Source organism: Sturnira hondurensis, unplaced genomic scaffold (assembly GCF_014824575.4).
Source record: "Sturnira hondurensis isolate 20B ecotype Veracruz unplaced genomic scaffold, ASM1482457v3 Scaffold0025325, whole genome shotgun sequence".
NCBI lineage: Eukaryota > Metazoa > Chordata > Mammalia > Chiroptera > Phyllostomidae > Sturnira > Sturnira hondurensis.
Genome location: NW_028097956.1, coordinates 137815 through 149025, shown reverse-complemented (window position 1 = coordinate 149025; position 11211 = coordinate 137815). Strand labels below are relative to the sequence as shown.

The 11211-nt window shown below is 63.3% G+C and overlaps 1 protein-coding gene and 1 long non-coding RNA gene across 5 annotated transcripts; one reads left to right on the top strand and one right to left on the bottom strand.

Annotated features, from left to right (window-relative positions):
* The first annotated feature begins 4387 nt into the window (after window positions 1–4387).
* Window positions 4388–5888, top strand: LOC118982251 (uncharacterized). Its single transcript, XR_005065508.1, has 2 exons — window positions 4388–4479; window positions 4966–5888. It is a non-coding gene; the product is annotated as an uncharacterized LOC118982251 (long non-coding RNA).
* A 2032-nt stretch (window positions 5889–7920) lies between these two features.
* On the bottom strand, window positions 7921–10562 carry RASSF7 (Ras association domain family member 7). 4 transcript variants are annotated; one of them, XM_037039239.1, is made up of 6 exons: window positions 10491–10562; window positions 9381–9513; window positions 8498–9213; window positions 8291–8379; window positions 8127–8215; window positions 7921–8045 (listed from the first exon to the last, which is right to left on the bottom strand). In XM_037039239.1, exons 2-6 carry the CDS (start codon window positions 9502–9504, stop codon window positions 8017–8019), a joined length of 1047 nt encoding a protein of 348 aa, XP_036895134.1. In that variant the 5' UTR covers window positions 9505–9513; window positions 10491–10562; the 3' UTR covers window positions 7921–8016. The 4 variants fall into 4 exon arrangements, with proteins under 4 accessions (XP_036895134.1, XP_036895133.1, XP_036895132.1 ...); XM_037039238.1 differs by lacking the exon at window positions 10491–10562 and adding an exon at window positions 10161–10281 and having other exon boundaries at window positions 8127–8208; window positions 8284–8379; XM_037039237.1 differs by lacking the exon at window positions 10491–10562 and adding an exon at window positions 10161–10281.
* Window positions 10563–11211: the final 649 nt, after the last annotated feature.

The following is an 11211-nucleotide window of genomic DNA, read 5'->3' as shown; positions in this document are numbered from 1 at the left end:
GCGGCTTCTCCAAAAGCGGGGCGCCGCGAGTCCCGCGCGGTCCACATCCAGAGCTCAGGGAATCGCATAGCGTGTGACCAGCTGACTAGTACTGCGATAGATAAGCGGGGTGGGAACCGGGCGCACGTGGGTGATGAGGACGGACCTAGCAAAGACCGAAGGCTGAGAGCGCGGACAGGAGCAGCGCGGACAGCAGAAGGGAGCCGGCGGGGCTGGGCCAGCGCGGGCCGTGGCCAGAGGGCCCGCGGTGAGCGCCTGGATCCGGGGCGCTGGGGGGTCTCAGCCAGATGACACGAGATCATAGGATCCCCTGGGCGGCCGCGTGGGAGCACACTGGAGCCGCCAGGGCGGACCCCGGAAGACCCGCCAGCAGGCCGCTTCCGCGACCCCCCGTTCAGTGACCCTCGTGGCCCAGGTCAAGATGGGAGCCGTGCCCATAGGAGGTCCTCCCAGAACCTGAGACACACATTTGGGACATCCTGGAAGAGACTTTGAATGGACAGCTGAAGACCAGAGTTGGGCAAACGCGCCACTGTAGATAAAAATGTTCCGCCATTGGGAGGTGGGGCGGAATAGCAGAGGACCAAGGCCTGAACCCCAGGCCACATGTGTACGGAGATCCGGAACCTACAAAGGAGACCAGGAAGGAGCACCAGGGTTGGGGCTGGAGGAGGAACCAGGAGAGGGGCTTCCAGGAGCCAGTGGAAGAAAGCACAGCAAGGAGAAGGCCTGGGTGGAGCCAAGGCCACTGGGGACCTTCAGGACAGTGGCCCTGGGGGTGGGGGAGTGAGGTGAGTAGCCAGGCAGCAAGCACCAACAAGCCTTCGCTGCACAGTTAGTGACTCTGGCCCAGGAAGGCACAAGTGGAGGTAGCTGAGGAGTGAGTCCAGTGTGTTGGCAGGCGGGTGTGCTGATTCACGTTTTCTGTTTACATGGGGGAGGAGAGTGTGCTTCCGGGGTCTGCAAAGGACTCTGCACGAAGGAAGAGGGGAAGATGCCAGGGAGGCGGGGGACTCCACGGTGAACCTTCTCTGTGGACTGGAGGGGTTAGGTCTGAAGAGTACCCTCTTCAGAGGGCACAGCACAAAGCCTCTTGGGTGTCACTCAGGCCAGGTACGTGAACCCAGGTACTTGGGCTCCAAGCATATTGGTCATTTGACCCCCAGGAGGGTTTCTTAACCTCTCTGTGCCTCAGTGTCCTTGGCCACAAAATCGGGGTGTTGAGGGCCAGAAGGGTCAGTATAGGGACAGTGCTTCTGGTCGAGTAGGGTCCAGCCTGGAAAACCCCCTGCACAGGCCCCCCTGGCCCCAACTCGGCGCTTGAAATGTGCCGGCCCTGTACACACTCATGCCTACCTGCCGAAGACTATGACATATAAGGACGCTGCCCAGGAGAGTGTTCCAAATGAGGCGCTGGGGCTTCCTGCCAAAGCTCCTGGGAAGGAACTAGACCAGCAGCTTATGATCAACTTGGAGTGCGCTTGGAGGGGGGCCAGCCCCTCCCACTTCATTGGCAGCTGCTCCTGGGGGCTGCTGGGAAATTGTCACAATAAATACATGAAACCACGATGAGATGCAAAGAACACTGCCCTAGCCGGCATCCTTGGGCAGTGTGTGCCAGCCTGTGCTCCGATGGGAGACATCCCCAGGAAACTGCCCGGAGCCACTGGCCTGGGCTCCACCTGAGCACAGGTGGTGCCCCTAAGAACACAGACATGTATCTGTGCCTCCCATATACTGATGCCCCCACAGGCTGACACAGATGACCTATCTTCCCCCACCCCGGGGGCACCTTCCACCTACACCCCCATCAGCACTATCACCTCTGGCGCTCCCTGACCAGCCACCCACCTGCCGCCTTTCACAGGCCAGTGCCAACAAGGATGCAGTGTGCACCCTGCCCACTTGCCCCTCATAGACCTGCACCGGAAGCCTTTGAGGTGTTCACAGTGTGCCCTGGCCACCTCTGCTCCTGCTCCCCACAGGCACAGGCAGGCAGCTGTCCTGAGCACAGGGGGTAGAGCCGGGCTGGGAGCTTCTTTGGTTCTCTGTAGCCCAGGCCAGGCCTTCCCTGTCACCAGACCTGCACACACTCACAGGCCCAGAACTGGAGAAGGGCGGAGTTCCCTGACTCTGGAGCCTCTGTGCTGGGGTCGCCGCAGCAGGTGACCTAAAACGACAGACGTCCAAAGTCAAGGTTGGTAGGGTCATGCGCCCTTTAAAATATGTAAGGAGGTGACAAGAGTTCTTTCACATCCTAATAATGTTTTACATATATGCATAGTAATTTGGAAAAAATAAAACACTAAGGAAAAAAATCTGTGAGGAGAGTCCTGTCTTGCCTTTCCTGGGTCTTGGTGCTTCAGGCTTCCTTGGCTTGTGGCAGAATCACCCCAGTCCCCACCTCTGTCCTCACGGGGCCTTCTCCCTGCATTTCTGTGTCTGTCGTCTGTCTGTCAGAAGTACAGGTGCCCTGGGGTTTCCGGCCTGCCCAGGTAACCTAGGGTGATCTCTTCTCAAGACCCTTAACTTGATCACATTTGCAAAGACCCCTTTTTCAAGTAAGGTCATGAATCTAGCTTTTCTTTTTAAAGATTTTATTTATTTTATAGAGAGGAGAGGGAGAGAAACGTCAGTCGGTTGCCTCTCACCTCCCACAAGCTGGCCCACAACCCGGGCGTGTTCCCTGACTGGGAATCAAACCGGCGACCTTTTGGTTCACAGGCTGAACCAAATCCACTGAGGCACACCTGCCAGAGCCGAATATATCCTTTTGAGGGACCACCCTTGAGTCCACTACAGAGGGTGGAAAGGGGTGTATTTGGAGCTGCCAGGACTGGGGACACAGCTGGGCGTTGTACCAGCAGGGCAAAACAGGACCTGGGAGTCAGCCTGGGTTCTGGCCTCTGCATGTCCCCGAGTCCCAGACTTCTACCCTGCAAACCCCAGCCATGCCCTGTCCTGAAGCAGTGGGCTGGCTCAGGGACCCACACGACCCAGGCCTTGATGACCCCTCAACTTCTGACCGGTGGAGCCCAGCCACTCCTCACTCCGCGCTCCTTCTTCACCCACAGGTGCCACACCCCACCATTCCCTGCACCCAACTTCACACTCCTGAAGTTCCAGGCAGGGGCAGATGCCTCCCTGGAGCCACAGCAGGAAGCCACCAGGTGCCAGTTCTGAAGGAAGAGGTGAAATGACCTTGATGATGGGGAGGGCGCAGGAGGGGCCCGCGCTGGGTTCACAGCAACAGGTGGGCTCCAGCCCCGGCTTGTGTGGGCTGCAGGTGAGTCGCGGGCTGGGGAGGAGCAGGAGCTTAGTGGAGGGAGGGAGGGCTGAAGGAGGGTGGCCAGGGGACCAGGGCGGCTGGGGCTCTGGCCCTGGGGCAAGGACTATGGTGACAGGGGGCGAGCTGCCTAGAGTCGAGCCAGTGGAGTCACCAGGGAGGGCCAGGCTCTGAGGCCGGCGCCAGATACTGGTTGATTTGAGGGAGGTGGGGTAAGGGGGAGCTTTTTCTGACCTCGGAGGAGACACAAAAGGCTTATGAGGACCCCTGTGCCAGGATAAAAGGGAGAGCAGGCACCCCTCTGCCTAATTAGGGGTCTGGATGACCTGATTCTGCCTCAGGGTTCCCCTCAGCCAGGGAGGCGGAAGAGGGGTGTGGAGAGAAGGGGGCTAGTGCCGAATGTCCCTTGGCTGCCTGCCACCTTGGGGGCTCCACCCCGGAGTCAGTAACTCCGGGGCTGAAACAGTGAGCTCCCTTGATTTATACCTTTTCAGTTCTCGGACAGGACCGGGCAACACCGCAGGGAGACCCACCAGGGCCCTGCACCCGCGCTCCGGCTCGGACTCCGAACCTCTCGTGGTGACAGATCCCACAGGAGGGATCTACGTCGTCCAGGGCCAGCCCGCGGGGGTTGCGGGGCAAAGCAGACGGAGCCGAAAGCTCCCACCCCGCTCTGCCCCGCCAGCCAGACAGCCCCGGGGTGGGCGCGAGCGGAGTGGGCTCTACGTGCGTCCCCAGGCCGAGGCCCCTCCTCGGTCCTGGCCCGGGCTACGTGCGCGGAGTCCCGCGAGTTCCCTCGGAGGCTCCAGCCCCCGCGCGGCGGGCGGGAGAACAGCGCCTCGGGCCGTACCACCCGGCCAGACCCGCGGGGGAGCCGCCCGCGAGGCGGTAGCCAGGCGCCCCAGGCCCCGCCCGGCAGGTGGCGGCCCCGCCCAGAGGCCGACGTGCGGAAAAGAACGCGCCGGCCGCGCCCGCAACGGGCCGCGCGGCGGTGGGCGTGGCGTCCGCACCCCCCTCCCGCCCACTGGCTGCCGCGCGGCAGGGCGGACCCAGCCAGGCCGACAATTGGCTGCGGTGCTCTCATATTTGCATAGGGGTTGGGCGCTGGACGCGGGCTCCAGGCCTTGGGGGCGCGGGGGGCCACCGCCGAAGTTGGGCCGAGGGCCGGCGACGGTGCCGCGCCGGGATCGCAGGTGACGCCCTAGGGGTCCCAGGCCCGCGGGTGGGGGCGCACCCCTGAGGCCGCCCTCCCCTGACGGCTGCAGGGGCTTGGACGCCCAAGTTGGAGGCGAAGGAGGGGGTCGGGGTGCTGGACGACCCCTCCGCCTGCCCGGCGGTCCCTCCAGGCGCAGGGCAGCCACTGCCCACTGCACACTGCGCTGCTCCGGACCCACTGTGCGTGTGACAGCGGCTGATCTGTTCCTGGGCAGCGCGACCTCCCCGGCCCCTCTATGGACCCTGCTCTTTCGGCCAGGGGTGGCCACAACGGGCAGGGAGAGGCCACACCGCTCGGAGGGGGCGCACCAAGGGGGAGGGGCAGGGCGCCCCTATGGAAGGGTCTGCTTTTTTGCGCCCAGCAGACACCCAGGGGGATGGGAGGTGAAGAAGGGACATAGAGAGGGCTCAGATTTTACCAGGTGCCCTCTGGGAGGGAACTTTGTTTTCCTTGTGTGTGTCAGGGTGCCAGGTTGCGTGGCGTTCCTGGGACGGTCTCTGGATGTCGCCAAGTGGAGAGCAGCCCTGGGCAAGTGTGGACTGGAGCCTCCAGAACCAACCTCCTGAGGGCCACCTCTGGGAACTTTCTTAAGGAGAACATTGACAGATTTGGCTTTTCTGTGCATTTCTGCCAGTGTGGCAAGGTCACGAAGGGAGTGAGGACCGCCCGGCCCCATCTGTGGTGCCCAGCAACATACCCCTCCAAGAAGCTGGTGGCACTGGCCCAGTCACGGACCTGGCCACTGGGCCTGCCTTCTCTGCTGGGTGCTCTCAAGTCCACTGTGAAAATCTGCTGGGCGTGGAGTGTGCACAGAGCAGCCTCCAGGCCTGCAGGTGCCTGGATGCCTGCAGTCTGCTGTTGTGGGAGGGGCTCGAGAGATTTGCATGGACTTGGACTTCCCTTGGAATGACCCTGTCCTGATGGTCACTGTGGTGTCACACCCAGCAGGTTTGGTAGGGCCAGGTTCTGCCTGTGACAGGGAAGCTGTGGTGGCCTTGAGGTGGAGAACCAGAGGAGCTGATCTACCACCACTGGGCTGCGACTTTCTGTGGGCCACCCTTGGTGAACCCAGGTGTTCTCAGCCAGTTCTAGAGGGCGCTTTTGTGCTGGGGGTGGGAAGGAACTCTGAGATCAGTGGGGGTCCCAGTGCTATGGCCCAACACAGCCTGGCCCTGAAGGGCAACAATGACCAGTGGCCATGGCTGCCCCATCCCACGCGGCAACCAGGGTCCTGCCTCAGCTCCCTGGGGGGCTAGCCCTGCCTGGCTTGGTCCTGCCCTGCTGTGAACAACGTCTAGGGGGAGCAGGGCTTTTCCTCACCTCAGCACAGCTCCCATCGATTTCAATGTGCAATTTAAAACTGGAAAGTAAACTTTGCAGTCACTCAAAGATTTGCTTAGTGATCTGAAGCCCCTCTGGCAACACGGTGGGGTGGGATTGTGTGCATCCGGAGCAGCCACATAAGAAGGCTCTGCCCTGGTTCCCAGCTCGGCCCTCTTCGCCACCTTGACTGCTGGACCACTTTGAACCCCCAGCAAAGTGGGCCCCTAAGCTTGCTCAGAGCCAGGAGCGGACCAGGGACAAGCCCCTGGTGGTGGCTTCAGAAGGAACAGGTGTCCCTTGGAAACAGGCACAGGAGACCACATGCCTGTGAGCTCTGTCAGCTCTGTGCCTGCCTTCCACTGGGGACTGGGGAAGTCAGTGAAGAAGCTCATGACACTGGCGAAGGTGGGCACTAGTTCCACCGGCCCTGGGCTGTGCAGAGTGGTCCCTGGGTGGCACCTGGCTTTGCCCCTGCCAGCCTGTGCACTCTGTGGCTCAGGGCTGGTGCTGCGGTCCACCCAGCCTCCCCGTGTGGCTGGGGCAGCAGGGGAAGAGAGCAGGCCCTGGAAACCTGTTGGTGGGCGGTGCCCAGAGCGCCTAGCCTTCCACCTGGGATGCAGGCCCCTCTGCCTCTCCAGTCCAGGCTACACTCACGTGACCTTGTCCTCAGACCTGCCTGGAGCCACAGGCTGAGACAGGCAGCTGTGAGCTGGGTAGCAGGCTCACGAGGCAGTGCAGACAGCTGTGTGGCTGGACTGAGAGCTTCACGGAGAAGAAACCGGGCTGGGACGCCCTGACACCAAGCTTGGAAGCCTCCTTCTGCCACTTGGCCTGTCCAGCCACTCCCCATCTGTGCTCCATTTCCACAGGAAGTCCCCCATCCAGGCGACCCTCCACAAGCTGGGTGCTTGGCTCCCTTGCTCCTCACGCTTAGGACTCCACGGCCCCTGTGGTCTGCCCCAAAGGAAGTGGGGAGCACCAGGCCTGACGCCACCCCAAAACTCAGCACAAAGGCCCTATGATAGAGGATGTCCCCATGCGGCTCCCCAATACCACCCACAGCTGCACTCCAGGCTTGGAGCACCCCAAATTTTGGCCATCACAACGGTCTCCCATCTCTGCCACAGCCCTCAGAGTGGGGAGCCTGGGGCCCTGCCCAGGACAGGACTGACTTGCCTGCTTGCCCTGATTTTAAGGCTGCAGGCTCCCAGCAGAGGCTTCATACCCACCCAGGCAGCCAAGCTGGGTGTCGGAGGGCAGGGTGGCCACACCCTCACTGGGCCACAAAGCTCCCTGGACCTGAACCACCCAAGAATCTGGGGACCCGCCCCCACGAGCTCTCAGACTCAGTCAACCTGACAGGCAGGTCTGGCACGTCTGAGAGTCCTCATATCCAGGAGCCACCCTAGAGTGGGTGGCAGTTCCTCCTGCAGGTGAGGCGCGGGCCAAGTGGGAGAAGGTCACATAAAACCTTCGTCAGGAAGGAGGCTTCTTCAGGCTGCAGACTGTCCAGCTCCAACACCAGGCTCAGGCTGCAGAGAGCCCCTGAGGGTGGGAGGCATAGCAGCCGGAAATACAAGGCCCTGGACGCCCTGGCCTTGGACCCAAGTAACCACTGACCTTGGGAGACCAGTTCTCAAGAACCCTGGCTGTGGCCAGCCCCTGGCAGCTTGGGGTCCTCCCCAGGGACCTGGGTGGAATTTCAATTGTTAGAGTCCACAGACCATGCCTAGTGCCACTTCAGGAGGTTTATTGAGGTTTCAGTGTTGTGGTAGGGGATGCAGCATGCACACACGTGTGTACACATACATACATATGTACTAAAGGATACTTTCCACACACAAGCACATCCCTACAGACTGAACACAGCGCCTGTCCCCAACAAGGAGCTATGGCCAGCACGTTCTGAGCTGGCCATGCCCCAAGCTTCTCCAGGGGGCTTGGAAGACTTGGCAAGCACCAGGATGAGAGTCCTCAGCCTCCCCTGCCCCCTGCCGCAGAAACTTAGGATCCTAAGGTGTTCTGTCTCTGACCCAGGGCACAGGGCTTCCAATGGCATGGAGGTATGAGTCTACTATGGCCGCCAACGTTTCTTCTGTTGTCCAGCCTGGGCTGACCTCGGCGGCCCTTGCTTGTGTCATCAGAGCCCAGGACAGGGCTGGCAGTGGACACTCACTGGGGGCAGATGCTGCTACCTCCAGTTCTGCCTCATGGGGGCAACTGTGGAGAGGGCACAGGCTGAAGGGGCTGAGGGCTCACAGGAGGACCTCATCCCACCCAAAGTTGGGGAGACAGACATACCCTCTGGACTCAGGCCGGACACTAGAGCAGGACTCCGGGGGGCTCCCGGGAGGGGCTTTCCTCTGGCTGGAGGCATGAGGTCCTGTGGGGAAAGCCAGTCAGCTTGGGGCTGGGCTGGGCACCCCCATGGCCCCACCTGCCTTGGGACCACTCTGACCTGCACGCCAGGGGCAGCCCCGGTCTGCTGGATGAACTGCTGCAGGTTACACTGGCGCAGCTCCCGGTTCAGCTCCTCAAGCTCCTGGGCCTGGGCCTGGGGCACATGGGACCCTCAGGGGGCACAGCCACTGGGCTCCAGGACCCTCCCTAGTCTGACCCTGAGGCCAACCCCCAAGTCCACCGAGGCAGCGCTGCCGGTCCCGTGATCTCACCTGGAGGGCCTGCTCTGCAGCCTCCAGAGCCTTGCTCACCAGGGCCAGGCTGCCCTGCACCTCCACACTCTGCAGTTCCTGGGCAGCCAGGTCCTGGCGCAGACGCTCGGTGGCAGATGCTGTGGGCGAAGGGGGCCCAGGGGCCTCTGTGGCCAGCTGTAGCTTGGCCTCCAGTGCACGAGCCTGGGCATCTAGGGCCTGCAGTCGGGCAGCATGCTCAGCAGTGGCCTCGCTCAGCGCCTGCAGCCGTGCCTGGCCCTCCCTCTCCCGTGCCTGCTCCCGCCGCAGCTCCTGCTCCCAGAAGGCCTCCTGGCCCAGCTCCGCTGCGTTCCTTTGCACCCTTCGCTCCAGGTCCTGCAGGTCTTCACAGCAGCCTGGCATTGGTGCTACAGAGGCCACAGAGGCCTCAGGCAGTGCTGCGCTGGAGGCCAGCCTGGGGCAACCCAGGCTGAACATCAGTCCTTTGTGGGACTCACGGCCCGGTGCTGGCCTTGGTTTTGAGGGAAGGCTGGCGCGGATTGGGCAGCGCTCAGGGGGTGGGCAGCTGTCGGAGGAAGGCCTCCCAGTAAGGCTAGGCCCTGTCCGCCTCAGGACAAACTGGACATCACTGGCAAACTGTCCGCAGGTAGCCTGAGCTCCCACTGGACACTCCTGGGGCAGCAGCTGCCGTTCCTTCTCCCTGAGACGCTGCACGAGCACAAAGCGGCCTGTCTGGCCTGCAGGGGGAGAGGGGTCAGCCTGTATCCCCCGCCCTGTCTGCCTAACTGGGGGAGGGCCCGAGGGGCAGCAACCACCCCACCCTCCTTGGGGGAAGACAGGGCCAGAGGGCCAGGACCCACCCCAGGTCCACCTGTTGGGCCTGTCAGTCCCTGAGAAGACTCACCTATGGCTTGAGCTAGTGCGATGACCACTTCTTGACAGGTCGTCTGCTCCGAGACCCCACAGACCACTCGCTGGATGCCGTCCACCCACACCTTCAGTTCCATTGCCGCAGGCCCAGGGAGCATATCCCTGTCCTGCAGGTTAAGGCCACAGGGTCAAGCCCTGCTTGGCCCTCCTCTGCTGGCTCCTCCTGGCCTGTGCCTTACCCCCAGAACTGGTTTAGGGCTGCCGCCTTGCTCTCCGGTGCCCAGCCCTACCCGCAGGCCACACATTCCTGGGGTGGGGGTAGTCAAGACCAGCCCCCCAAAGGGGGAAGTAATCTGCCTTCGCGGAGCACTTGCAGGCTTCCCCCCCCCCCCACTTCCCAGCCTCCTCTCGCCCCGCCCCTCTCCCGGAGAATCATTAACCAGATGCAGGACTTCCTGCCCCCACCTCGCCCCAGTCACCTGGCACGAGAACAGTGCCCCTCCCGCAAGGCGCAGTCCCCAGTCACCTAAGGGCTCCCGTCCGCAAACTTGGCAACTCGCTGCCATGGGAACGCACCCTTCCCCGTGACTCACACCTCGGCCCTCAGAACCCACGGAGCCTGGCGCAAGCAGCCCCCTTCCACTCCCGCCGATCGCAGTGCTCGCCCGGGAGGCCGCCTTGCCCTCAGCGGGGCGGGTGCAGGTGCGGTGCGGCCCCCCACAGCCTGCCCGTCTGCTGTGCCTCCGAGTTGCCGCTCGCGCCTGCCAGAGGCCGCACTCGCACTCAGGAGGCTTCGGGGCCCCCCGCGGCTCACCTGGGTGCCCGCCGGCCTCGGAGACCAAGACTCGAACCGGTTCCTTCCCAGCGTCCAGCTCCCTGCGCCGCCGCAACCTGCCGCCTCCAGCGCGGCGGGAGCGCCCCTGTCTACCACCCATTGGCTCGCCGCCCGAGCGCCCAGCCCCGCCCTTCAGGTCTCCATTGGCTTCTAGATGCGCCCTGCCCACCTAGAGCACACGCCCATTGGTCACCTTCGTTGAGCCCCGCCTCCATTCATTGGCTCCCCGCCGCCCCGCCCCCCGGCGAGACGCAGGTGTGGGCGGGGCCAAGCGGCGCGGATGGGCCGGTGCTGTCTCGGTGCACTCACCGCTGAAGCCCGCGAACTACGCGGAAGCGCGTCGGAGTTGGCGGCCCACGGGCGGCGCGTGGGGCAGGTGTCTGACCCCGATCCAGGACCCACTTCCTCAGAAGCCGCCGAGCCTGACGAGCCTTCCACTCGGAAGGGGGCGCCAGCTTGGGACCCTAGGAGTCCGCCGCAGCACAGAGAACCCTTCCCGATGCGCCCCCAGGTCCCTCCGACTCTGCTCCCTCCGGGTCCGCGACGACAGTCATCGAGACGCATAGGGATCAGCGGCTGTGAGCCCTACGATGGGGAGTTGGAGGGCCGCTGGCCCTCTGGCTGCAGCCGGACTGACAGTCCTGGTTGGGGCGGAAGCCCACTCCGAGGTTGCCGGGGACCGAGGCACCGGCTCTTTGTCGGAGGCTTCCTCCCACCCACTCTGTGCCCCAGTGGGGCCCGGTGCCCTCCTGAGCTGTGGACACTGCTCTACCTGGCCAGTCCTGCTGTCCCACGAGACAGCCCACGCCGGTCATCAGCCAGGGCCCTTCGCCTCGGCGCTCCCTGAGCAGGGCATTCAGAACTGGTTCTGCCTGGGCAGTGGGCGGTCTCCCGCCTGCCGCGTCCGGCCCAACACAGGGGCCCCCCCAGGGACAGAAGCGGAAAGTCTGAGTAAACGAAGGGAGAAGGAATGAAAGGGGGTGGGGGCAAGTGCGGGAGGGCACGTGTCTTGCTGGTCAGGTCTGGGGCC